At 38.7% G+C, this 24,106-nt stretch overlaps 1 protein-coding gene across 2 annotated transcripts; it reads left to right on the forward strand.

The window, feature by feature from the left end:
* Nucleotides 1-1,458: 1,458 nt before the first annotated feature.
* On the forward strand, nt 1,459-23,327 carry C5 (complement C5). Of its 2 annotated transcripts, XM_032708566.1 has the most exons (41): nt 1,459-1,592; nt 1,824-2,016; nt 2,573-2,735; nt 3,078-3,148; nt 3,725-3,816; nt 4,447-4,529; nt 4,678-4,768; nt 5,084-5,189; nt 5,820-5,946; nt 6,287-6,402; nt 6,582-6,782; nt 7,318-7,521; nt 7,952-8,161; nt 8,411-8,560; nt 8,944-9,073; nt 9,361-9,426; nt 10,063-10,263; nt 10,876-10,966; nt 11,350-11,426; nt 12,001-12,140; nt 12,384-12,596; nt 13,179-13,239; nt 14,144-14,233; nt 14,464-14,676; nt 14,800-14,875; nt 15,314-15,473; nt 15,949-16,044; nt 16,318-16,489; nt 17,126-17,331; nt 17,773-17,925; nt 18,295-18,357; nt 19,111-19,192; nt 19,795-19,846; nt 20,196-20,298; nt 20,388-20,462; nt 20,558-20,663; nt 20,838-20,924; nt 21,270-21,359; nt 21,919-22,002; nt 22,387-22,525; nt 22,744-23,327. In XM_032708566.1, the coding sequence occupies exons 1-41, from the start codon at nt 1,528-1,530 to the stop codon at nt 22,871-22,873; spliced, it is 5,028 nt and encodes a 1,675-aa protein (XP_032564457.1). In that variant the 5' UTR covers nt 1,459-1,527; the 3' UTR covers nt 22,874-23,327. The 2 variants fall into 2 exon arrangements, with proteins under 2 accessions (XP_032564457.1, XP_032564458.1); XM_032708567.1 differs by lacking the exon at nt 9,361-9,426.
* Nucleotides 23,328-24,106: the final 779 nt, after the last annotated feature.

Raw genomic sequence — 24,106 nt, forward strand, 5'->3', positions numbered from 1 at the left:
GAGAGGGAAGGGGAGGGGGGGGGGGCTTTGCTGAGACCCCGCCCCTCCCTCACGCCGTTCCCGCCCCTCCGGCCCCACCCCCTTTTCGCCGTTTCCCGCCGCGTCCCCTGAGGGCACGTCCTGAGGGGGCTTGTGGTGCTTAAAGCACAAATCGCGGTAGGAAAATAAAACCTTGAGGAGTTTGGGGGTAATTAAAGCCCGAATCACTGTATAAACAATAAAACTTGCTCTTCTCATAGTTATTTTTTCCTTATGTACCTTTTCTGTCTCTCTCCCTGTGTGTCACGGTAGCGTGTCGCTGCCGACCTGCGTAAATAGGTTTTGTGCTGTAACATTTGGAAATACTGCGTTCAGCTCCGCGTGGTAGGTCTAAATCACCACCATTTCCACAGAGGCGTGTAAATAAATCTCTTTTAGCGCTTCTGGGCTGTGTTAGTTTGGAATCTTTACATCTAGTTCTGAAACGCAGGGCTGAAAAACCATCAGCCTGTATATGAGAAAAAACGTGTGGAAGGAGCATCATTAGATTCAAAAAACATTATTTCAGAGTATTGTTAGGCCTTCAAAGCGTTTTCCAATACGTTTTACTATTTGCATCTTATCATTTACATACCACCCACGTAAACTTACTGGTATTTAATAATAGGTATTTTGGCCATTCACTTTATTAAGCACCTCACATTTCATAAGATTTTATCATTGCTTCCCTGCAGTTTATTACATCTGGGAAAAATCCAACTTGGCCTTACTGTAATTTAATTTTATATCGATCAGAAATAGTTTTGTAAATGCCTTTCCCGTAAAGGTTGACCACAGTATTTGTTTAAACTTCAGCATTCTTGCACAACTTTGTTTAACTTTACTTTGTTGTGGTGCTGTCTTGGATATCAGACCTGCAAAGGTTTTGTCACCAAAAGTTGTGGGTTTTTTTTTTGCAATTGCTTTTTAAAACAGTGCATGTTGTTGATATATTGTGCCCTAATGTTTTCATGTTACGAATTTTATTTGTAATGGAAGTACTCAAAAAGTTGGCATAATCAGGAATGAAAATGGCTAAAAGAAATTTGGAAGGGAAGAGTTATTTCCAAACAAAAAATTCTGATTTCAACCTATCCGTGCATTATGTTTGATAGAATTCCAAATGCATTTTGTCCTTGAGATAAAAATTGAAAATCACTTGGATTTAAATAAAAATCATTTCATGAAGGGCAAAAATCTACATTTTTGTTGGTTGCTGGGGTTTTTTCTACCTCGGAAAATGCTTTGATTTAATGTAATTGTCGGAGGGTGAGGACTGACTCGGGGTTGCTGTGGACATATTAAAAAATGGAAAGCATCTATTAAAAAATTCCTAAGTTTAGCTGTTCTGGCTTCCTTGGGAGAGGGAAATAAGATTTTAATAACAGGTGATCTGTAATTAATGATTAACTGGGAGTGAAGTGTGTTGGTGGCTCTGCTGTTCCTCCCCAGCACAGGGGGTTTAACCCAGCACCAGTAACTCCATGCTCTGCTGTTATCACAGACACAATGACTATTTTGATTTATTTGATTGTTTTGCTATTTTCTGGAACAGCTTTTAGCCAAGAGAAAACGTAAGTAAAGCAAATGCAGAATTTACTGACAATGGGACTTGATTGTTTTCTGCTCTTTTAGACAAATGGAGCCAGAATTGAAGTAGAGCAAATACAAAAGGCACCATTGGAAGAGCTTTTGAATTGTCTCTTAGATTATCTTGTTGGCTTTAAGGACTGAATTAAAAATAGGCAAAATCCAGAACAAATCTAATTCCATTACCCTTGTATTGTTTTATATTCCCTGTACAGATATGTCCTTACAGCACCAAAGATCTTCCGAGCTGGGGCCTCTGAGAAAGTTGTAATTCAAGCTTTTGGTTACGACCAGGAATTTCCAGTCAATATTGCCCTAAAAAGCTTTCCAGATAAAACTGCTGTTTATTCTTCTGGTCGGATTTCTTTAACTCCAGCCAACAAATTCCAAGATGCTGTAACTTTAATAGTAAGGAATTCAGACTTTTCTTACAGTCCTTCTATTATCACGTTTTGTGATAAGTGTTAAAAAAGATTATGGGAAGTTTTCAGTTGTTTCAACTGGGAAAGGAAGCCTAAAGCCCCAATTTGTTATGTCTGAAATTCAGGTTACTTGGAATGAAATCAGTGAAGGTGAACACAGAATCAAACAGGTTTACAAAATAAAGAGAATCAAACTAAACTAGCAACCACAGCAGCAGCTTTGGTGTGGCCAGGATTTATGATGTGTATAAATAGAAGTCTGATCATTTGTACTGTTGTAACCTCATCAGTGGGCTTTGAACTTCGCTGGTTTAATTCTGGGCATAAATAAATGCAAAATTTCAAAGTATCTGTGGCTTAATCCTCCAGATCATCATCTCTCATATAAGCAAGAATAAACCCTTGTGAGTGTTGGTATTTTTATTTCAAGATACTCAACCACAGGACAGTAATTGCTATTCAGATACTCTTCTCACCAAAAAGTACTGTAGGAAAAAACACTTTATAATATTCTTTAAAAACCTTTCTTTCATCTGCCTCAGCTTCAACCAACAGATTTACCAAGAACTGATAATTCAGTCAAATTTTTGTATTTGGAAGCTGTTTCTCCACATTTTACAAGAGAGAAAAAAATCCCTGTTTCCTATGAGAATGGGTTTCTCTTTATTCACACGGACAAACCAATTTATACTCCTGATCAGTCAGGTAAGTAGGGCTTATTTATCTTGGCTGCTATTTCATTTTTAAAGTCTGTGGACTCTGCCAAAGAATGAGGATTTAAATGCTCTTTTAACAGCTATCAGCTGCTATTTCATTTTTTAATCAGCTGAATAATGTCTTGAACTATTTGGTAATATTGTAAAAATTAATCACTTCTCCCAATATCCTCTCAGTCCCTGCCCTTCTCACCTGAAATGACTAATTCGTGGCACAAGAGACTTTTCTGGGAATATATTAAAAATATTGGTGATTTTTTGGTTGTTCAGGGTTTTTTTTTTAATCTCTGTTATGGTTTGACTTTGAGATTTCTTGCTACAATTCTTCCAGTGAAAGTCAGGGTTTACTCTCTGAATGAAGAACTGCAGCCAGCTCGGAGGGAGACTGTCCTGACTTTTGTGGTGAGTTGTAATTGAATTCAATAGGAATATTCTGTAGCTCTAATAACAACTAAATAGAGTTAGATAGTGAATCAGTGTTGCAATCAATATTTAATAAAACTGTCAGATGTTTTTGCAGGTAGCCACACAACTTTTCAAAGATCTAAAAATGCACAGCTGGATAGAAGTTTTCAAGTCCCAGGTCTGAAGCTGTTACAGAATAGAAAAAAAAAAAAAAGGAAAAAAATTATCTTTAATAGTAATACTATATGGGTTTCCTACTGTTTGTTTCATTTAATATATAAAAATAATGAGTATCTACTATATTTTTTAGCCTTGAACAGTTGCCTTGTTATTACAGTAATTTTTTAGCCACTTTAAGTTACAGCTTTTACTTTTAGGAATCAGAGTAAAATGTCTTCTCAAAATTTCAGTCTGAGTTGTTTCTACAGATGTTTATGTTTTCATGCTGTGAAATGGGAAAAACTCTTAGAAAAATAACTTATTGACCAGGCTGCCACTGAAATCACTGATGAAGAGTCTCCTGTTGATAAGAACAATTTGTAAGGAATTATTCTTTCCTCTTCTGATTTCAAGGATCCTGAAGGAGTAGAAGTGGATATTTTAGAAGAAAAAGATTTTACTGGAATAGTTTCTTTTCCTGACTTCAAGATTCCTCCTAATCCTAAGTAATTTGTTTTGTGCTTTTTGTGAATTATTAACATAATAATGCCTTTTTCAAATGATTTTCATTGAGCGGTTTTGCGTGATGGGCATGACTTGAAACTTGGAGATTTCTGACCAAGAATTCTCCTTAAAGAACAGTTAGTGGTAGTTTTGTTGTGCTCAATTAAAAAGGAAGATAATTAACAATTAAAATTAGAAACAGCACCAAAGACGTTTTGATTTCAGGGAGGGGAAATGTTCATCTTTCACACATGTTTTTCCTACAAATCACCAGGATTTTTCCAAGAACAGCAGCATAAAAAAGAAACATCCCTTCAGTTCTCCTTTCAGTCTTGAGAGGGTGCTGGAGCTTTACTGGGCTGGCAGAAGGATGCAAGAGGGGCTTGTAAAACTGGGCTTTGACTCTTTTCATTTTCCAGTTCCTTCCATTGCTTTAATATAAATTTCAAATAATTATAAATATAGCAAAGAGAATTTTCTCAAAGCAGGCATTGAACACATGCAAAGCTTTGATGCAGAACTTTCCTCTTGAAATCATTATTAACACAAAATATTGTCGAGCAGCAGCATTGATTTTTGTCCTCAGCATTAACTTTCCTCTTAAAAACTGTTTGGTTGTTGGCATTTGGTAGGTATGGAATTTGGAAGATTAAAGCCAAATATAAGAAGGACTTTGCAACCTCAGCTGTGGCAGAATTTGAAGTTAAGGAATATGGTAAGATGTGCCCAGACCGTGAACTTTCATTTTTATGTCTTTTTATTAACTCAACCCCCTCGAAAGCACAACGATGCTTGGGTGGCTGTACAGGAGCATCTCTGGGTCAAACACATCTAAATGCCTTTTTTTTCTACTCCATTTTCAGCAATGCCAAGCTTTTCCATCCTCATAGAGCCAGAAAGTAACTTTATTAGTTCTGATAAATTTGAGAGCTTCAGGATCGTTGTGAAAGCAAGGTAAGGAAATCTGGCTTGGATTTCCAAATACATTTGTATCTCTTCTTCTTCCACCTGAAGGGTGATTCTCCTGTGTCCAGTATTTTCCTTCTTCAAGAAACCTTTTCATCCAAATCCTCTCTGCTCTGTTAGAGAACTAAATGACCCTTCCTAAAATCCTTCCAAAGGGGTTATTTTTCAACCCAAGTGTTTAAAGCTACTCAGACATTTGTGTTCTCTCTCTTGCCTGGGAAATTCATCTTCTTCAAAACCAAATGTTTTGTTGCACCCATTAAAACTGTCTGAAAAGCATTTCTATTGTTGTTTTATTCTCAGCTATTTTTATAACAAAAAGCTTCCAAGTGCTGATGTTTTCCTTCGTTTTGGAATAATCGAAGAAAGTGAAAAAAGGATGATGCCTCAAGCAATGCATGTAACCAGGGTAAGGAGCAGCAAGTCTGCTTGGTGTAGATTTTATGTGCTTGGCTCAGGACTGATCTAATTCCACTGAAGTTTTTCCATTGTTTGGTGAGAATGGGCCTCAAGTCCCAGTTTGCATCCACAGCTCCCCACTGCCAACTTCCTCTGTGTCATCAGGGGCAGAGAAATTTGCTTTGAACTGAAGCTCAGAGGCAGCATCTGAGATAATGCACTTTCAATCTGCTTTAATTCCTTTCTTGACCAAACTGGGTGGTTGAAATTTCTATGAGATAACTGTAGTGCTGGCAGAATGAACAAGAGAAAGCCAAGGAGACAAACAGATCAAAATTATCTTGATTTATTGTGGGCAGTCTGTTCTCCACTAATTATCTCCTTTCCTCATTTAGTGAAGATATCTTTGTGTTATTTCTGCCTCTTGTTGGCCCTGCATGCAAACTTTGCAATATGTGCCACAGGTGGACTAATTATCAATAATTATAAGTAATAAAGAATTCTCCTTCATTAAAACAGCACCTTTGTTTTCCTCTAAAAGTAGACACTGACCAGAAACACATTGAATTTGCATATAGCTTATCAAATTAAAATTTCAATATTATTGACTATAGAGTGATGATTTCTGTTTCATTTCCAGATTGAAAATGGAGTTGCTGTGATCAATTTTAACAGTAAGAAAGCAGCAAGTTCCATAGGGTTCCAAAGCCTGGAAGAATTGGATGGGTCCTATTTATATATTGTGGCATCAGTGTTGGAGTCTACAGGTAAGTTGCTTTTGAACTGAGATTTTTTTAAACACATCTGTAAATGTGAACAGGACTAGAAAAGAAAATTATAGGGATAACTTTCCTAATATCAGGCTTCTTTTAATATCCAGAAGTTCTTCCAAAAACTTGTAAGGAAGAGCAGCCCATCCTCACTGTAAAAATGTTGAGGGATTCAACTTTATTTTTTTTGGCTCTTTGTTTTCACAACAGTGTCAGGAGTTGAGTCTTTGAATGCAAAGGCTTCACTTTCCCAGACAGGTTGTGCTGCCCTGGGAAGGCAAGGGGAGCACAGAGTCTGGAGGATGGGAATGTTCCAAAGGGCATCTTGTTTTGGTAGGTGGCCTCAGTGGGGAAGTGGAATTTGCTGGAGTCAGATTTGCTGTGTCTCCCTACAAGCTGAGTTTGATTGCTACTCCTCTCTTTGTGAAGCCTGGACTTCCCTTCTTCATTAAGGTCAGTGCCCATTGCCACATGAACCCCACGAGGATAACCCTTATCCTTTTTTTTTATATCTTACTGTACACTTCCAATTTCCACTGACTTTGGTTGCAGAACCAGCTGAGCAGCTTGGGAGCTTCTTCTTCAAAAACCACCCAGTTCACCTCAGAACTGTTCTTTATTCTGCTGAACAGGTGCAGGTGAAGGACACAGTGGATGACCCTGTTAGAAATGTCCCCATAACTGTCACTGCCAAATCCCTGAGCGAGCAAATGGACGAGACCCCGCTGATCTCGGAGGGCTCCGAGTCTGGGAGACGCCAAACGAGCCTCAGGGATGGCACTGCTTTGTTTGTTGTTAATGTGCCATCAGACAGCAAAGTGTTGGAGTTTCAGGTGAGTTAAATTGTTCCATGGATTTGTTTCTTTGAGGGTTTCGTTGTATCTTTGGAATGTACACAACCAGGAAGGTTTTGCACTCAAGAGTTTGTCAATTTGGAGGCTGTTACAAATAATCAGTCGTGAAATGCAGCTGCTGTAAGGAAACATGGCTTCTCTATTAAAGTCTTTATTTAACTACTCTGAAACTAAATAGCCTAATTGGTCATATATTTATTTGATAATAATAATTAAACCAAAGCTCCAAATTCATGGTGTGAAAACAAATCTCTGAGAGTGATTCCCTCACTGTGTAGGGAGAGAAATCCTTCACCTTTCCTGCTCTATTTATTTATTTATGTGCTTCTACACTGCCCTTTTATATGTGACTTGATATTGAGAGATACTTTTCTTAAAGAAATCATTAAAATCTTGGCTTAACTCTTGTTCTGTTAATCCCTCTGAACAATACATTGCAGAATGATTTTAGTATTGTCATTCCTTAGGTATAATTCTGTACTTAAACTAGTCAGACATTTTGTTCTCTTCTCAGGTCAAAACTGCAGATCCACGACTTTCAGGTGAAAACCAAGCAAGTAAAACCTACGAAGCCAAAGCTTATTCATCACTGAGTCAGAGTTATCTGTACATTGACTGGGCTTCAAACCACAAAACACTGGAAGTAGGGGATGTGATAAATATTAATGTTTATCCACACAGTCACTATATTGATAAAATACACCACTACAGCTATTTGGTGAGTAACAGGTATTTCTACATGAAATATTGAATTGTAATGGTCATTAATGAAAACCTCAGCATAGAACTGCTCCCTCCAGGTACAATCTGTCAGTGTTAGAGGAAAAAATTGTTGGTAAACTCATGTTTAAATTATATATTCAATCTCCATTTTTTAAAATTCTCATCTGACATTGACTGGGATTGAGAGCAAGTAGTGCCAGTCTCAAGAGCTCTTCCAGAAGCTGAAATGTGGAGGAAGGAAAAGAGGGGCAGAGATAGCACTTTGTTTTAGGGGAAGAGAGAGAGAAATACCTTCCCTTGAACTACAGCCACTGGTCCCAAATGCATTTTTGTCAAATTTATATCTAAATGCAATTAATTCCATGAGAAAAATACATTGAATATAACATTGGACTTTGTTATTCTCCATTTGTCTTCTGTTATAGATCACATCAAAAGGGAAGATAGTAAGCTTTGGAACTCAGGAGAGAAGGAAGGATTTGGAATATGAACATCTAACTTTTGAGATAACCCAAGCAATGGTTCCTTCAGCACGTCTGATTGTTTACTACATAGTGACAGGAGAAGAAAGTGCTGAGTTAGTGGCTGATTCAGTTTGGCTGAATGTGGAACAGAAGTGTGGGAATAGCCTTGAGGTGAGTAGCAAAATAGGCACTGAAATTTGTGGGTTTGCTTTCATGCTATGGTCAGATTTTATCTTGGCCTTACACAAGTTCTTTAGCACTGGAATTTGTGGGCGTGCATTCACTTCTTGGTCAAGATTTTATCTTGGGTTTACACAGGTTCTGAAACACTTCCTGACTTATGAAAGTGTCTGCCTTCAGGTGGGTTGATTTTGGAACAGCCTGCTTTCCAAATGACCGATATTTGTTTTCAATTTATAGATTAAGCTGCAGTCAAGCAAAGAGACACAGAAGCCAGCAGAGGTTGTATCACTCACCATGAAAACACAGTCCAGTTCCTTTGTTGCTCTGTCATCTATTGACAAGGCAATAGATGGAGTCACAGGAAGAAAAAAGGGAGCAAGGGAAAAGGTGAAGTAGCAGCCATAAAAGAAAATCAAGTTGCTCTTTGTTTCATGTTCACATCCAGTATCTAGGGCGTGCCATGCATTCAGTCAGCCTGAAAACAGGCAGAAGGGCAATTCAAGCCAGAATAAAAGTTGTTGGTTAAAATCTACAGCTCAAAATTATAAGAAGAATTCATTTACAGCCTTTTGATTTCCAGTAAAAGCAAAGTGTGGTTTTAAAGGCAGATCTGCACTGTCTCATCAGTGCTGGCACTTGAATTAGCTCCAGTATTGCTCCAGTGTGCTGTGAGCTCATCTTTCACACTGAGGTGGCCTTTCTGCACGTTTTCCCCCTCCTCACCTGATGTTTTGCACATTTGAGTTGGCTGATGGGGTGTTTCTGCTCAGATAATGCTCCATTTGGAAAAGAGTGACCTTGGCTGTGGGGCTGGAGGAGGAAGGAACAACATCGACGTGTTCCGAATGGCTGGGCTCACCTTCCTGACCAATGCCAATGCTGATGACTCCAATGGAGCAGGTACATTCCCTTGGATCAGGCATGGAATTGTGGATCTTGTTCTCCCAAACATTATGTTATCATTCTCAGTCATTATGTTGGAACTCAATTAAAGTAACAAGAGGAAAACACGACTCGTGGATCAGTTACTGTCATTAAAACGAGAATACTTTTATGCAATTAAAGTAGCAAACAGAAAAATTTTTGCTCATTTGGGATGTGATTTTGTGGCATTATTTTGAAGAGGACTCTGCTGTCACAAAAGAAGTGAATGTCTTTTTCTACTTGTTTATTTATTTTTTGGACAGGTGAACCTTGCAATGAAGTGTTAAGAACCAAACGGTCTGACTTCGAGGAGAAGATACACAAAAAAGGTGTTAAAAATATTTTAAAGTATATAATTATGAAAAAAAAATCACATCCATTAGGAATCAAGAACCTGAGTGTTTACTTAATACTTGTAGTATACTGGAGAGAAAGAGAGACTGGCAAATATAGAAGATAACTTTAGAGAGGACCCTATTTATGAAGCCTTTTAGACATTTACTGAATTTGAAATCAGTAAAATTTAAATTCACATGGAAAATACAGCATTTGTTTAAGAGTAGAGTGCCTTGAGCTAGTGGAAGGTGTCCGGGCCCATGGCAGGAGGTGGAATCTTTAAGGTCCCTTCCAACCCAAAGCAGCCTGTGATTCTATATTTTCTTTTTCTGAAGAGACACAGCTGAAAACTCACAGTGCTACCCCCTGACAGTCTTTCCCACTGACCTCCTGCCAGAAGAACCTTTGACTGATAAACCTTAAAATGTAATACAACACCTCTTATCTAATTTAAATTTTTAATTCAGAAGAGTAATTATAAAGTGTGTGTCACTAGCTTTTGAAAGACCACAAGTTCATGTTCCTCCTCAAAGCTTTGCACCTTCACTGCAATTCTGCAAACAAGTCAGGATGCTTTTGGAAACAAAACCTTCATCTCAAGGCAGTGAATTCTTTTGCTTTTCTTTCAGCATCCCAGTACAAACATTCAAACATTCGGAAATGCTGCATGGCCGGAGTCAGAGCATATCCAGTGCTGGAGACCTGCAGTGACAGAGCCCAGAGAATTCAGAGTAATGAAAGGTGCATTTCTGCATTCAAAGATTGCTGTGAATTTGCCAACAGGTTGAGGCAGGAAGAACCAAACAAGCTCCTAACCTTGGCCAGAATGCGTGAGTATGAGAGCTTGGAGTCCCCTGTTCCATTAGAATTTGGGGGAATACAGAGGTTGGACCTTTGATAATCTATTAACCCCTCCCTGTTTCCTGTCAGGGTTAGTCCAGGAAGAATTTTACCAAGAGCTTGTGGTCTTTGTAGACCCTAAAGAGGGGTTGGAGAGCAGTTCTTTATTCTGTTCAGTTCTCTGTTCTGTTCACTCACATTTAGGACAAGCAGTGTGCAATTGGAGTGTGTTAAGAGTAAACTTGAATGCTAAATTTGAATTCTCTGCCCAGCCCCAAATAGCCAATGAGTAACATCTCAGGAGAGATCAGTGGGAGTGTGGAATTCCTTGTCTCCCACTCTCTCCCTATAATTGCTTGTTAACAAGTTAATCTGTCAGGACATTGGACAGGTATTCATGTGTGTAAATGGATGAGGTGGGATTAACACAGACTTTTGTCTGAGGGTATTCACACACCTTTTTACTTGTCTCAGGACTAACCTGAGGCAAGTGAGCAAAATACAACATCAGAAAAGAAAAAAAGATCATTTTGAAGCCTTTGGTGGCCACTGGCAGATGGTTTTGTTGGGGTTTTCTGACTTGCTTTATTTATGTCCTTCAGATTTTGAGGCTCTCTTGGAACTGGATGAGGCACAAATTCGTAGCTACTTCCCTGAAAGCTGGTTATGGGAAGTTCACCAAGTTTCCTCAAGGTACTACTTTTCTCAAATCACCTTTATAGAAAGGAAGTGCTAAACCTGAGGTGAGCTGGGTAACCTTGGTGTGCTGAAATACAGTGTTATCCAAAAAAACTCTTCCTGCCCTGTTTCCCTCGTGCAGGATATTCTCTGTGGGGCCAGATTGGAGTCACTTCTTTCACTTTTGACCTTGCTAAATCCCACCTTCTGTGAAATCAGCTCAACCCAGGTTTATCCAAACAAAATTCCAGAATTTCTGTTCTCTAACTGTGTTCTCACAGCTCCTCTGAGGCTCTCTTAGATCCAGGAGTTGCTCTGGGCAGGTTCTGTTGTTGTGTTGATGAGCTGCTGGTGTTTCCAGGTGGCTGTTGGTAAATGGACTAACACTTTTCACACAGGTCCAAGACTCTGTCTGTCACCTTGCCTGACTCCCTGACCACCTGGGAAGTCCAAGGTATTGGCATTTCTGAGAAAGGTAAGCACTGCAAACCAATTAGATTGGAACTAAAGAATTAGGGAGCTTTGCAGAACCCCTCCTTTAGAACACGTATATTCTAAAATGTTCACTTTCTGGTTGATAAACAGGAAAAGAAAACATCAAAATATATACTTCAGGGAAAGGAATTAATTTCCTCTTATGAGTATCAGTGGCTGGGAAAACAAAGCCTGTCTTGTGTGTGACAGTGGCCCATAATAAGTAAGAAGAATGTAAGAACAAACAGTGAGCAACTCTTCCCTGGCACAACTTTGCATTGTCCTGCTACCAATAGCTCAGGGATTTTTCCAACAGATTTGGTAATCCAAGCAGAAAATCTCACTTTGGGAAGAAGAAACCCAAAGGAGCTGGTGTGTCAGTAAGTGTGTGAAGAGGGGGAGGCAACAGCTTGGAACAGGAAGCAAAAGCCTGGGCACTTATAAAAAGGTTGGGCAGCTTTCAAGTACACCCTGAAAAATGAGAAGTCACCACCAAAGTATGTCAAGACTTTTTCCAACTTGTTTATCAAGAGGGTGGCATAAAGTACTCTGCTTTATATTTTTAATTTTCTTAGGTATATGTGTTGCTGCACCTTTGGAAATCCAAGTTGTGAAAGACATTTTCCTGAGCATTTATGTCCCTTATTCTGTGGTACGAGGAGAACAAATTGAGTTAAAAGGATCAGTTTATAACCATAAAGCCTCTGCAATTAAGGTAATTTGTGTTAATGAGTTCCAGGGAAAGATTAACATAGTAAAGTAAAAAAGCATTTCCCTTACCAGTATCCAGTATGAACAGATCCTTGGATCAGATTTCTCCAGTCCTTATGCTTGTGTTATGTGTATTGTAAAGAGAAAACACCATTAAATTAATTAACAATATTTCAGTGGCTTTATTATGTCTCTGCTGTTGTACCTGTCACGGAGGTGAAACATTAAAATCTTCCCACCTTTTCAGTTCTGTGTTAAAATAGCAGCTGGAAATGGAATCTGTACTTTTGGAGACTCTGCAGCCTCTGGATCGAGCTGTAAACTCAGGAATCTGGGGGGTGAGTCTTCAGCCCCGGTGACATTCCGGATACTCCCCCTGGAATTAGGACTCCACACTGTCAACTTCACCCTGCTGAGCCCCAGTAACAGTGAGATTGTGGTTAAAACTTTGCGTGTCAAGGTAAGAAAAAACAACCTAAATGTCCACAGCGGGTTTGAATTTCGTGTTGATTCAGTCACAAGAACAGAAATTAAATCAATATATAAATGCTGCTTGATTTTCATAATGTCAGAATCCAAAATAATCACATGATGTCCTTGAATTCACTGATGTGTGTGCACTGGAAAAATGCCTGACTGAATATTGGAGCATAAACATTTTTAAACCTTGATTATCAGAATTGTCAGAGAGATTATATGTATAAATAGATATAACTCTGTAAGCAAGGAGAATACTTCATTCTAAGTTATTTGGTCTGCATTTTCAGCTGGTTGAGAATGCTTCACTGAAAGACACTTTTTTTGGTAATTTTTCCTAAGCTTTTATTTAAATACTTTCTTAAATTTTCTGAAGAGTTGTGGGAGATGGAACTCTGATTTAAATTTACACAGAGCAGCTGTAGAAGAGTGAAGTAAAACTCAACTACAGGAAAAGTTGTAGAAGGCAAAAATACTGTGGTTTTAAGCTGTTGTTTCAGCTTATATATATTTAATTAAACAAGAGTGTTTCCATTTCCCACTTCTTTCCTCTTGATGATTTCAGCCAGAGGGCATCAAGAAAGAGCTTCATGCAGGTTTCACTTTGGATCCACAGGGTGTTTATGGTGAGAATTGATCCTGTGTCCTTGGATTATTTTTTCCTATTCTTGATTCGTGATGATCAGGTTTTCCATAATGTGAAAAAATTGGAATTTCTCCTTCCTGAGATACTGTACATACATCCTTTCCCAAGGATTTCCTGCCCTTTCCTTGACTTTGAATCCATCTCAAATAGCAAGTCTTTAAAATATACTTGGATTAATTTCTTAAAGGAAGCTTTATATGTATCTTTTAGTGTGATATGACACCAAGCTTTTCTCAGGGTGCTTGAAAACCAACCAGCAGGTGCTTTATTAATGAAAATAAAACATATTCTCATTTAACCACAGAAACCACAGAGTTCAAGTCTAGATTTTATTTTATTTTATTTTGTAATATGTAACAAAAAAGGCAAAGGAAAGATGAAGAGCTTGCACCTGCTCTTTGAAAAAGACCAATATATATATATCTGTGTATATATATCTCTCTATATCTGTATGTATGTGTATATATATATGAATGTATATATATATATATATATATAAAGGGATATATGTGTGTATATCTATATACATATATCTATATACATTTTTCAATTACAGGTTCAATCAATATATATATGTGTATAAATATATATATAAAAAGGGATATATATGTGTATATATATATACATATATCTATATACATTTTCAATTACAGGTTCAATCAATATATATATGTGTATAAATATATATATAAAAAGGGATATATATGTGTATATATATATACATATATCTATATACATTTTCAATTACAGGTTCAATCAGTATATATATATGTATATATATATAAAGGGATATATATGTATATATATAGATATAGATGTATCTATATACATTTTCAATTACAGGTCCAATCAATATATGTGTCTATGTATATTTTGAATTACAGGTTCAATCAAGAGACGACAAGAATTTCGATACAGAGTCCCCCTGAATCTGGTCCCTAAAACACAAATTGATAGAAGTGTCAGTGTAAAAGGTAAATTGAAACTTTCAGTGCACTGCACATGTACTTTCTACATCTATTTCTCCTAATTTGCATTAAATTTATGCTTGGGCTCTTGTGAGAAAAGGCTTTGCAAGCCACCTTTTTGTGTAGGAATTGAAGTGCTTCACGCTGAACGTTTGCTTATAAATGCTGCATAACTGCCCTTGGGTTCTCTTTCCTGACCCCTTCTGTCAATAAATTTTGGTTTTTTCTTCCCACAGGCCACCTGATGGGTGAGGTGATTGCCACAGTGCTCAGTCCCAGCGGGCTCAGGACCCTGGCTGAGCTGCCCAGGGGCAGTGCAGAGGCAGAACTCATGAGTGTTGCCCCTGTTTTTTACGTGTTTCGCTACCTGGAAGAGTCGGACAACTGGCACTTACTGGGGCCTGAAACCTTGACCTCGAGAACTCGGATGAGGAGGAAGATGAAAGAAGGTAGAAAAATCTGCCTCTCTTGCTACAGAGCTGGAGAGGTGCATGAGTGAGTGAGAAAGGTAACACACCTGAGGGAGCAAATGTGATTCTCATGGCTTGTTTTGTGCCTGGTGCATCCCTTAGGAATTGTGAGCATCCTGTCATTCCGAAATGCTGACCGGTCCTACAGCATGTGGAAGGATGGGCAAGCCAGCACATGGTGAGCTGGAAGGGTTTTTTTGGTTGGAATTAATTAAAAAGGCTTATTTCCCTCCTTTGCTTTCATACTTCTGGTGAGCCTGAGAGGTGAGTGTGATGGTCGATTTAATCAGACCCTACAGCTTTAAATAACACCTTTTGTTTCCTTCCTTTCACTTGCCAAATCTTTTGTTTGTGTCCACAGTTCACACCATGACAACCCAGATGGGTTTGGGATGCAATGAATCCATTCCCTGAAACATAGGAATTGATCCTAGTTTAAAATTCTTTCATTAACTATTGCCCATTTGTGAAGTTAAATTTAAAATTCATCTTCATTAATTCTCTGAAGCGTGGGAGGGTGTGGGATCCCCAAATCATAACTAGTGCAGATCCGTGTGTGCCCCCAGCAGTGTGGGAGTACCTGCTGATCTAAACAAGTGTTTGGTTCCCTTGGCAGGCTGACAGCTTTTGCTTTAAGGATCCTTGGACAAGTTTATCAATATATCAATCTTGACCAGCTTGCTGTCTGTGACTCCCTGCTGTGGCTGATTGATGACTGTCAAATGCCAGATGGGTCATTCAGTGAATTTTCCAGCTACCAACCGGTGAAACTCCAGGTAGGAAACCCCAAACATTTTCTGTGCTTAGACAGTAAAAGCTGAAGTCACCAGGAGATAGAGTGTTTCAGCAATGCAGAAGAGATTTTAGGCTGCACTTCACCAAAACACCCATTCGAGATGATTTTGCTAGGTTTGCCTTTTCCTAAATTCATTTAAGAAACAGCACAGTATTGCAAACCTTTCTGCCTTCCCACTCAAAGTAGCTGCTTGCCACTTCTTAATATTTAGAAAAGAGTTATGTAGGATGATTTTACAACAAAATAGTCCTGCCTTGTCGATAAATTTATATATTTTGGTCTCCTTTTTGTACAAATAAGCTGTTACCTTCCAAAGAGCCAATGTATTTTCAGGTTAAACTAAACTGATATTTCTTACAGGAATTTCTGTTAGTTTCCTCACCTAAACTGTGAAAAGTTCTATTTATTTAATTAACTTTATTTTCTATTTAATTATTTTCTTTTGATTTTTGTAGGGCACATTACCTAGAGAAACTAAAGAAAAATCTCTGTATCTCACAGCATTTTGTATCATTGGGATTGACAAGGCAATTAAAATATGTCCTACTCAGGTAAATAAGATTTTTATTTCTGCCAGTGGGTTCTTCTAATTTCTTCCATTTTCTTTAACATTTGTTCAAAGAAATCAAGAGACTTTGTTCAGTTCCAAATGCTTCCTTGTTTTGTTTGTCTTTCAAAATCAGTGAAAGAACAACAAGGGGTTTCTGGGTCAGTTTTTCATGAGATATATTGCAGAAAACATCACATATCCGTATTTTCTTGCCGGGGGAGATGTGTTTCTTCAACTCTGACAGATGTGAGCTGTAGCCTGTTCATCTTTCCAGAAAATCCACGATGCCAAAAGCAAGGCAGGAGATTATTTGATGAGGAATGTGCAGTTTGCTCAGAGCCCCTTCACCATGGCCATCGCTTCCTACGCCCTGGCTCTCGTGGACCGGGACCATCGCTCCGCACGGGCGGCCTTCTCTGAGCTCCAGAGGGAAGCTTTTGTCATAGGTATTGTTCAATCCTCCTGGTCTGTGCTGGGTTTTGCTCTCAAACAGGCTGTTCTCCCAGTGGTTTTACACCCTGATGTGATGGCACTGCTTGGAGAGGGAGTTTCAGTGCTGCCTGCTTTGTTTGGTCGCTCTGTCCCTGTTCGTGCAGCAAATCCCATCAGCTGTTTTACATCAGGTCTGTTTATCACCACTTTCTAGTCTAAACATCAGACTTCCCACTGCAAGGGAAGTGTATCTTCAGCTCCTGGTAGATGCAGAGTGAGTTCCTCCTTGTCCCCTTGTCCTGAGTGGGCAATGCCCACCTTGTCTTCCCAACACTTGCATTTTGAACCTTTCCGTTTTGAACACTTCCATTTGGAAACCCTTTTGCATTTTGAACCCTTTTGCATTTTGAACCCTTTTCTTGGCAGTGTTTCTTACTAAGAATAAAACTGTAATAAATTCTTCCACTTGCTAAGTGCAAAACTGGAAAAGAAATTGGTAAAAGCCTTTCCAGCCCTGTTTGCAACTATTGTGCAGGGGTTTAATTTTCAGTGCGTTTCTGTGGGGTACATTTTTAGTCATTTGCACCTCGTGTATCCTGCAGAGCTGTTGCTGTGTTTCAGCCTGGAACCTTCCTTTTACCCTTGTGCAGGTAACCCTCCTATCTATAGGTTCTGGAAAGACACTTTCAAGACACAAGACCAAAATGCTCCCAGCTCTGTCACTGCCCAGATGGTTGAAACCACAGCCTATGCTTTGCTCACCACTTTGCTGAGAGGGGATGAAAGCTATGCCAAACCAATCATCAAATGGCTCTCTGAGGAACAAAGATATGGTGGAGGATTTTATTCAACTCAGGTGGGCTTGGAAATATTTTGTCCTTATTCTTCAAGAGCCAAAATCTGTGACATTTTGCCCCTGGATCCCTGGAAGTGTCCAAGGCCAGGTTGGATGAGCAACCTGGTCTGGTAGAAGGTGTCTCACTTGGAACAAGATAAGCTTTAAGGTCCCTTCCAACCTAAACTATGCTGGGATTCCATGATTTTATGATATAAACATTTTTAAAGGATGATATAATTAAATGATCACAGTGACAACTTCAGTGTCCCTTGTATCAAGTGACTCCATGGCCAAGATATTCTTTGTCTCTGGGGAATATGACTTCTTTGCATGGAGTTGTTATAAACAGAAATTTTATAAATAGAATTCAATTGATACATATTTTATTAATAGAATTTGATACACATTTTATAAATAGAATTTAATAGGAGTTAATTCTTTATAATTGACTTCTGACAGGACACAATTAATGCCCTTGAGGCCCTGACTGAATATTCCCTTCTTGTCAAACGGCTCAATTTGGACATGGATGTTAAAGTTTCCTACAAAAACAATGGACTCTTGGACATGTTTAAACTGACAGAAGATCGTTTTGTGGGAAGAGCTATGACAGTGAGTGAATAATATTGCTTTCAAAGGGAAAACAGAATTCTTAGCAACTTGTTAAATAATTATTTGAACTTTGAAATTGCTACTAAAGTGCTTTTTCTTATAACAAACTGGTGTTAATTTGGTATAGGAAATGTTTAAGGACTTGTTTATCTGCTATATTGAATGCATTTGAATATTCCTTTAAAAATTAATATCTCTGCTTGTTCCTATAAAGTATTTTTTGATAGATTATGTTTGTAGCATCAGACCTTATTGTGTATTTGAAATGTAAACAAGACAAGCAGATCATCTGACCTGAATCGCTGCTAATTGGTGCTAATCTTAATTATTAATTTATTAATAACTCATTACTTCTCCTCAATCCTTTAGGCACCTTTGCATGATGACATCTATGTGAGCACTGGCAGCAGCACTGGCATAGCTACAGTAAATGTGAGCATGCAACCAGGTTTTTAAATGGAATTTAAAAATTTAGTAACACTAACAATGAAAAAGAAACTGAAATTTCCCATAAACTCTCCCACTGTTGCCCTGAAGTATCTTCCTTTCTATCGAAGGTTTTCTATTCCATAAATCACAGAATCCTTAAGACTGGAAAAAACTCTTAAGACCACCAAGCCCACACTAAACAGATGATCCACTTAATTTTAATGCTCATCGATTTTACTGTCTCTGCTTAATCAGCCAAACAGGGAAGACCCAAATTAGTGATCAATTTTGAGAAATAATCCTCTGTTAGTCTGGTGTTTACTCTCAGTTTATTAAGCACTGTCATATATTTAAAGCAATATTTAAAGTTTTTTGTGTGCCTAAACATTAAGCACCATGTTGCCATGAAACATTTTCCAATCTTTCACAGCCTCCTCCAGCATCAAATTTAGACAAATCTGAGCTGTGGATATTCTTGTGTGCTCGTATTCACATTCACAAAACATCAGGAATTGTTTAGAAAATATATTTATTCTCTTAAACACGACCAGTAAGAGTGATGTGGTTTTGCTCAAGAGTTCCCTGTTTCTTTCTGTGCTGATAATTTATTTACTCTGCTTTGCTGGTATTTTTATAGCACCAGTAAAACAGACTTGTTTATGCTTTTCACAGTATGATTTTTCACAGTTTTATGCCTGTTTTGAGGATTTTTTTAATGTTGCTTCTGTTCAGTCTGGTTCATTTTTACCTGTACAGGTGAGGACAGTGTATAACACAATTGGCACTTCTGAAGAGTCCTGCAACTTTGACCTGAAGATTGTTCCAAAGAGAGATGATGGTAAAGGGTTAATATAACTTTAAATGTCACTACTCAGGTCAGTGCAAGGGAGGGATAAAATCCTTGCTTTTTTAACAGTGTTTCTTATTAAGAATGAAACAAATTCTACCACTTTCTATGTGCAAAACTGGAAAAGAAATTGCTAAAAGCCTTTTTAGCCCTGTTTGAAACTATTACCTTTCTGTGAATGGAACTAATATTTAATGTATCTCTGTTAGGTGCATTTTTAGTAATTTATTTTGCAGTGGGGGGAGTGAGAAGACAGAAATATGATGGGAGTGGGAGGGGGTGACAGAGAGTTCTACAAACCAGTAGGGTTCTAGTCCATTTAGATCAGGGTATAAAATCACACTCTGAGCTTTCAATAGTAGTTTCAATAACATAAACACACATTAAACTACATTAAGCCTTAAAACTGTGATTTCACCTGAGCTGCAAAAGAAGTCAATGTTACTTGTTTGTGCCTGGAAAATGAGCTCCTTTAAAAACAGCCACCAAAACAACTCAAGGAATTGTCTTTCGGTTATGAAAATGCTTTGTGGAAATGTTGGGCTGCTGGAGAGCTATAAAATGGCTTTTTTGACTCTCCTTGGTATGAACAGGTCACCCAAGAAGAGAAGGGGAGCCACTGGGGCGCCTGGAGGCTTGTGCAAAGTAAGGGCAGCTCAGGAGTGGGTTTGTCAATAATTGCACCTGCTCTTCTCATCTCTTCTTTCTGCTTCCCCCCTTTAATGTGTGTGTGTAAATAGAAATAGAGCCAGAGGTTGTGATTTCCTTGGGATCTCTTTCTTCAGTTTATATGTGGGCTCTCCTGGAACATAAGGATTAAGAAAAGCTTCTTCCTGGCTTCATAAATCTGAAATGCTTCGTGATGAGTTTACTGTGGTCTGAATGTTGACAGAATTTTCCTTTAGTTTTTCTGGGATCACATACAAGTATTTTTAATTTCAGTCATGGTTAACTAATTCTGGGTTCAAACCATTTTATTTTTAATCTGTTTTAGGTACAGGCCCAGTGCAAGGGAGCCCCACTCGGGGTCTGCCCACACCGTGATGGACATTGAGCTGGTCAGTGGATTGGAAGCAAATCCAGAGGATTTATCCATTGCAAGTATTAGAAAACTTTTTTTTCTCTTGCTGACTCTTTTTGGCCAGAACTCTGATATTTACTGTTCATCTTTTCCTGTCCCCTCCAGCTTGCAAGTGGAGTCGACCAGTTGATAGCAGACTATGAGATCAAGGACGGGCACGTCATCCTGCAGCTCGACTCTGTAGGTCACCCCTTGCTCACTGCAAGCCCTGCTTTTGCTCCTTGCAAAGATTTTGGTGCCTTTAGAGCTCCCTAATCCCTGTGCCTGTCAAACAGGTGCCAGTTGGGAAGTTCCTGTGTGTTGGGTTCCGAATCAGTGAGCTTTTCCAGGTGGGAATGCTGAGTCCTGCCACGTTCACTGTGTATGAATATCATGCCCCAGGTATGTGTTCCATGGCCTCACACCCCTGTTTGCCCTCTAACTCTGTATTCCTCCTGCAAGACTACATTTTTCCTTCTTTCACAGCTTTTTAGTCTGTATTATTTTAAGCTCAGTTAACTTTTGACTCGAAGCTTCAGTGTTGGTTTTCTATTATGTGTTTATTATTTCTTCTAGAGAAAAGGTGCACTATATTTTATAACCCCTATGGAGATGAAAAACTTGTGAGATTGTGTGAAGGAGACGAATGCAAATGCATGGAAGGTAAACTTGTTTTAAGATGTTTCTCCATGTCAGTTGGTGGGAAAATGCAGGGTTGTTCTTTGAACAAAACAACACTGAACAGAAGGGGGAAATCCTCATAAGAGCACAGCTGGTTCCTCTCCAAATTTTACACTTTAAAATAATTTAAAAAAACCAAATGTGCAGCATGATCATGGAATTCTGAGTGGATTAAGTCAGGTGATTGAGTGTGTTATTTTGTATTTTAAATATTCATAGTTCCAGCATGCAATTCCATATTATGGTGTTGTCAGAGTAATTATCCCAAGCAGGTGGAGGACACGTGATGACATTCTTTTAACACTGACTTTTCCTTTCTCAATGTAGCTGAGTGTAGTAAAGTCCAAAGGAGACTTGATGAGTCAATAACTGCTGAGACCAGGAGAGAAGCTGCCTGTCAGAGGGACATTGCATATGGTAATATTTGTATATTTGTCATTATTTCATGAGCTCTGAAATGTCTGCTTGCTTACCAGGGCTGCAAAACACTTTGTACCAGTTTGTTCTTGAGTGATTAAAAACTCAGTGGGGTTGACAGTGGTGGAGGGTGAGGGCAGGTGACAAACTGGAGCAGAGAAGGGCAAGTGCTGCTGAATAAAAGTCCCATGAGCAGGGTCAGGGCACCATCAGATCAGCCTGATCTGATGAGTTCTGCTACTAAACACTGAGTTTTGCTACTAAACACTGAGTTTTGCTAATAAACACTGAGTTTTCTCTTGCTTGGTACCATTTGTGTGGCTTTGGGCTCAGAGGAAGTCGTGGGGTATCAGCTGAGAGCACGGGTAGAGCTTCCATCAGATTAGACATGGGTAGAACTTCTCAGTGTTTCCTGGCCCTCCAATGTCAAGCTACCCTGTGTTCCCAGACATTGGTGTTGTAAAGGGACATGAAATTCTCCTCCTGAGCAGCTGGGAGACTTTCCAGATGTGTTGCAGGAGTAAGGAATAACAAAACCTTGGTCTGTGTCGTTCTGCAGTTTATAAAGTGAACATCTTGTCTCGCAGTGAGGAAGGGTCTTTTGTGAAGTATTCTGCAACTCTTCTGGATCTCTACAAAAGAGGTGAGAGTCCTGCTTCCTGTCTCTGTTCCTGGGAGAAAGGATGTTGGAATGTTTTTAGGCACTCACTGTCTTACCTCTGGCAAAGGCAGATGCTCATAGGTCCTGCAGAACTGCAGCTGATCCTCACTCATTTTTCCTCAGAGTTTAACCATCCAATTCATCCTTAAAATTACTATAATATAAAAATATTTAATGTGCACAAGGTTTATTTGCCACTCAGTTTTAACTGGAAAGATATTTTACGAGAAACATGTTTTATGTCATCAAATATTGCTGTTACAGAACTAGTGGCTGTGCTGGACTGGAGAACAATTTGGTGTTTTCTCTCTGAGTGACTGGAAATTCCCTTTGTGAAATTGTCCAATTCTTGTCATTCTACTTCAGGGCAGGCTTTTGCTCAAAAAAATGATGAAATAACCTTTGTTAAAAAGAAGACCTGTGCAGATGTTGAACTGAGCCCAGGAGAGCAGTATCTGATCATGGGAAAAGAAGCCTTAAAGATAAGCGTTGGTTACAGTTTCAAGTAAGTTATTTACCACCAGAATAGGCAGAGATTTAATCTTAAAGTGTGAAGGGTTTGCATGTAATAATTCTTGTGGAATAGAATTGATTTAATTTTTGAAGTATTACTTCCACCAACAGAGCGTGTTGCACACGATTTCACATTGGAATTTTTTTTCTGTTTGACATTTTCCTTCCCAAATCTTAGCAGCAACTGATCATTTTCTGTTGTTTTCCTAGATTCCAGTACCCTTTGGACTCCAGCACTTGGATTGAGTGGTGGCCTTCAAATCCATCCTGTACCTTCTGTGAGGAGTTTTTAAACACCATGGATGATTTTGCTGAAGATCTCATGATCAGAGGCTGCTGATTTACTTGGAGAGTTTTTGAATTAAAAAGCCAGATCAAACCTCATGTAAAAAAAAATCCTCACCTGTTTGGCAATTCCTTCTTGAACTGAACATTCATTAATAGTTACCTTGAAAAATGAGCTTTGCTTGTATTTTATAGCAATGTTGTTACAACGTAGTGATGCTCAAATATGATTTTTAAGCTTGGATGGGAGAATCACATGGACTGCTGCAAAGACATTTGGAGTCAGATGAAGTGGATCAACTGTAAAAAACACACATGGAAAGTACTGTCTTGTCATTAAATCCCATGTCTTATTAAAACACAAATATTTGCAGCCACTTCACAAGCTCTTTGTGAAAGAAACTACTTTATTCCTCAGGTTTTCCTTTTGTACTCTGTTTGAATTCCTGCATTTCCATCCCTGACAATAACTGATGCTATTTTTGTACTCTGCTTTCTTGTTTTAAAAACCACCCCAAAGTTCTCAGATCTCACGTGTACATTCATTATTTGTATTTTCAGTCCGTGTCTGCTGTAGATAAAACAAATGTTACCTTGGCATTTGATGGCTGGGTTTGACAGTTAAAAATCCTGCCTTGCCTCCAGGAAAGTGGCAGATGAAGGGCCAAATTTCCTTCTCCCAGCTCCTGGCACAGCCCAGTCTGGTTCCCAGTAAAGCTGAGGAGGGAGTTTGACACAAAGCACATTTGCACACTCTGTTATTTTTATTGAAGAGCTGCCCAAAAGCAGCACGGCCAAGAACTTTAAAATTACTGTTTTCCCTCTCTCTTAGGAATATCCTTGATCCAGAGCATTTAAGATGTGGAAAGGAGATAGCCAGAGATGATGCAATCTTTAATTTTCCCTCTGTAAGTATTTCACTTTTTTTTTTTTTAATCCTACCAACTTTTCTAAGAAGCACGGGAAGATCCCACTGTATCCAATAATAACTGGATATAAATTCAAATTGCAGGGAGAAGCACATGGAAACACTCAGGGAGGTTGTCCAGGCAGTTGACCTGGAAACATTTCTACTTCTGAACTGGTAACTGTGTATTAGGAGACCTAATTATCCCTTTAAATGACAAGGAGCCTGTCCTATTTTCACAGGTGACTTGTGACATTTAAGTTCCATTGATTTTTACTGAGCCAGACTGCAAAAAGGCTGCATTGCTCCTGAAGACCAGGAACCTGACTTAAAAATAACCTACAAAAATGCTGCATTAAGGATCAAATTGCTGCCCTTGCT

This window comes from Chiroxiphia lanceolata, chromosome 21, assembly GCF_009829145.1.
Source record: "Chiroxiphia lanceolata isolate bChiLan1 chromosome 21, bChiLan1.pri, whole genome shotgun sequence".
In the NCBI taxonomy this organism is placed as follows: Eukaryota; Metazoa; Chordata; class Aves; order Passeriformes; family Pipridae; genus Chiroxiphia; species Chiroxiphia lanceolata.

Excerpts from the sequence above, each read along its gene's own strand:
- C5 (XM_032708566.1), top strand. The coding sequence starts at position 1,528 with ATGACTATTTTGATTTATTTGATTGTTTTGCTATTTTCTGGAACAGCT. Across the intron at positions 8,162-8,410 it reads AGTGTGGGAATAGCCTTGAG|ATTAAGCTGCAGTCAAGCAA; the intron begins GTGAGTAGCAAA and ends TTCAATTTATAG. Across the intron at positions 13,240-14,143 it reads GGATCCACAGGGTGTTTATG|GTTCAATCAAGAGACGACAA; the intron begins GTGAGAATTGAT and ends TTTGAATTACAG.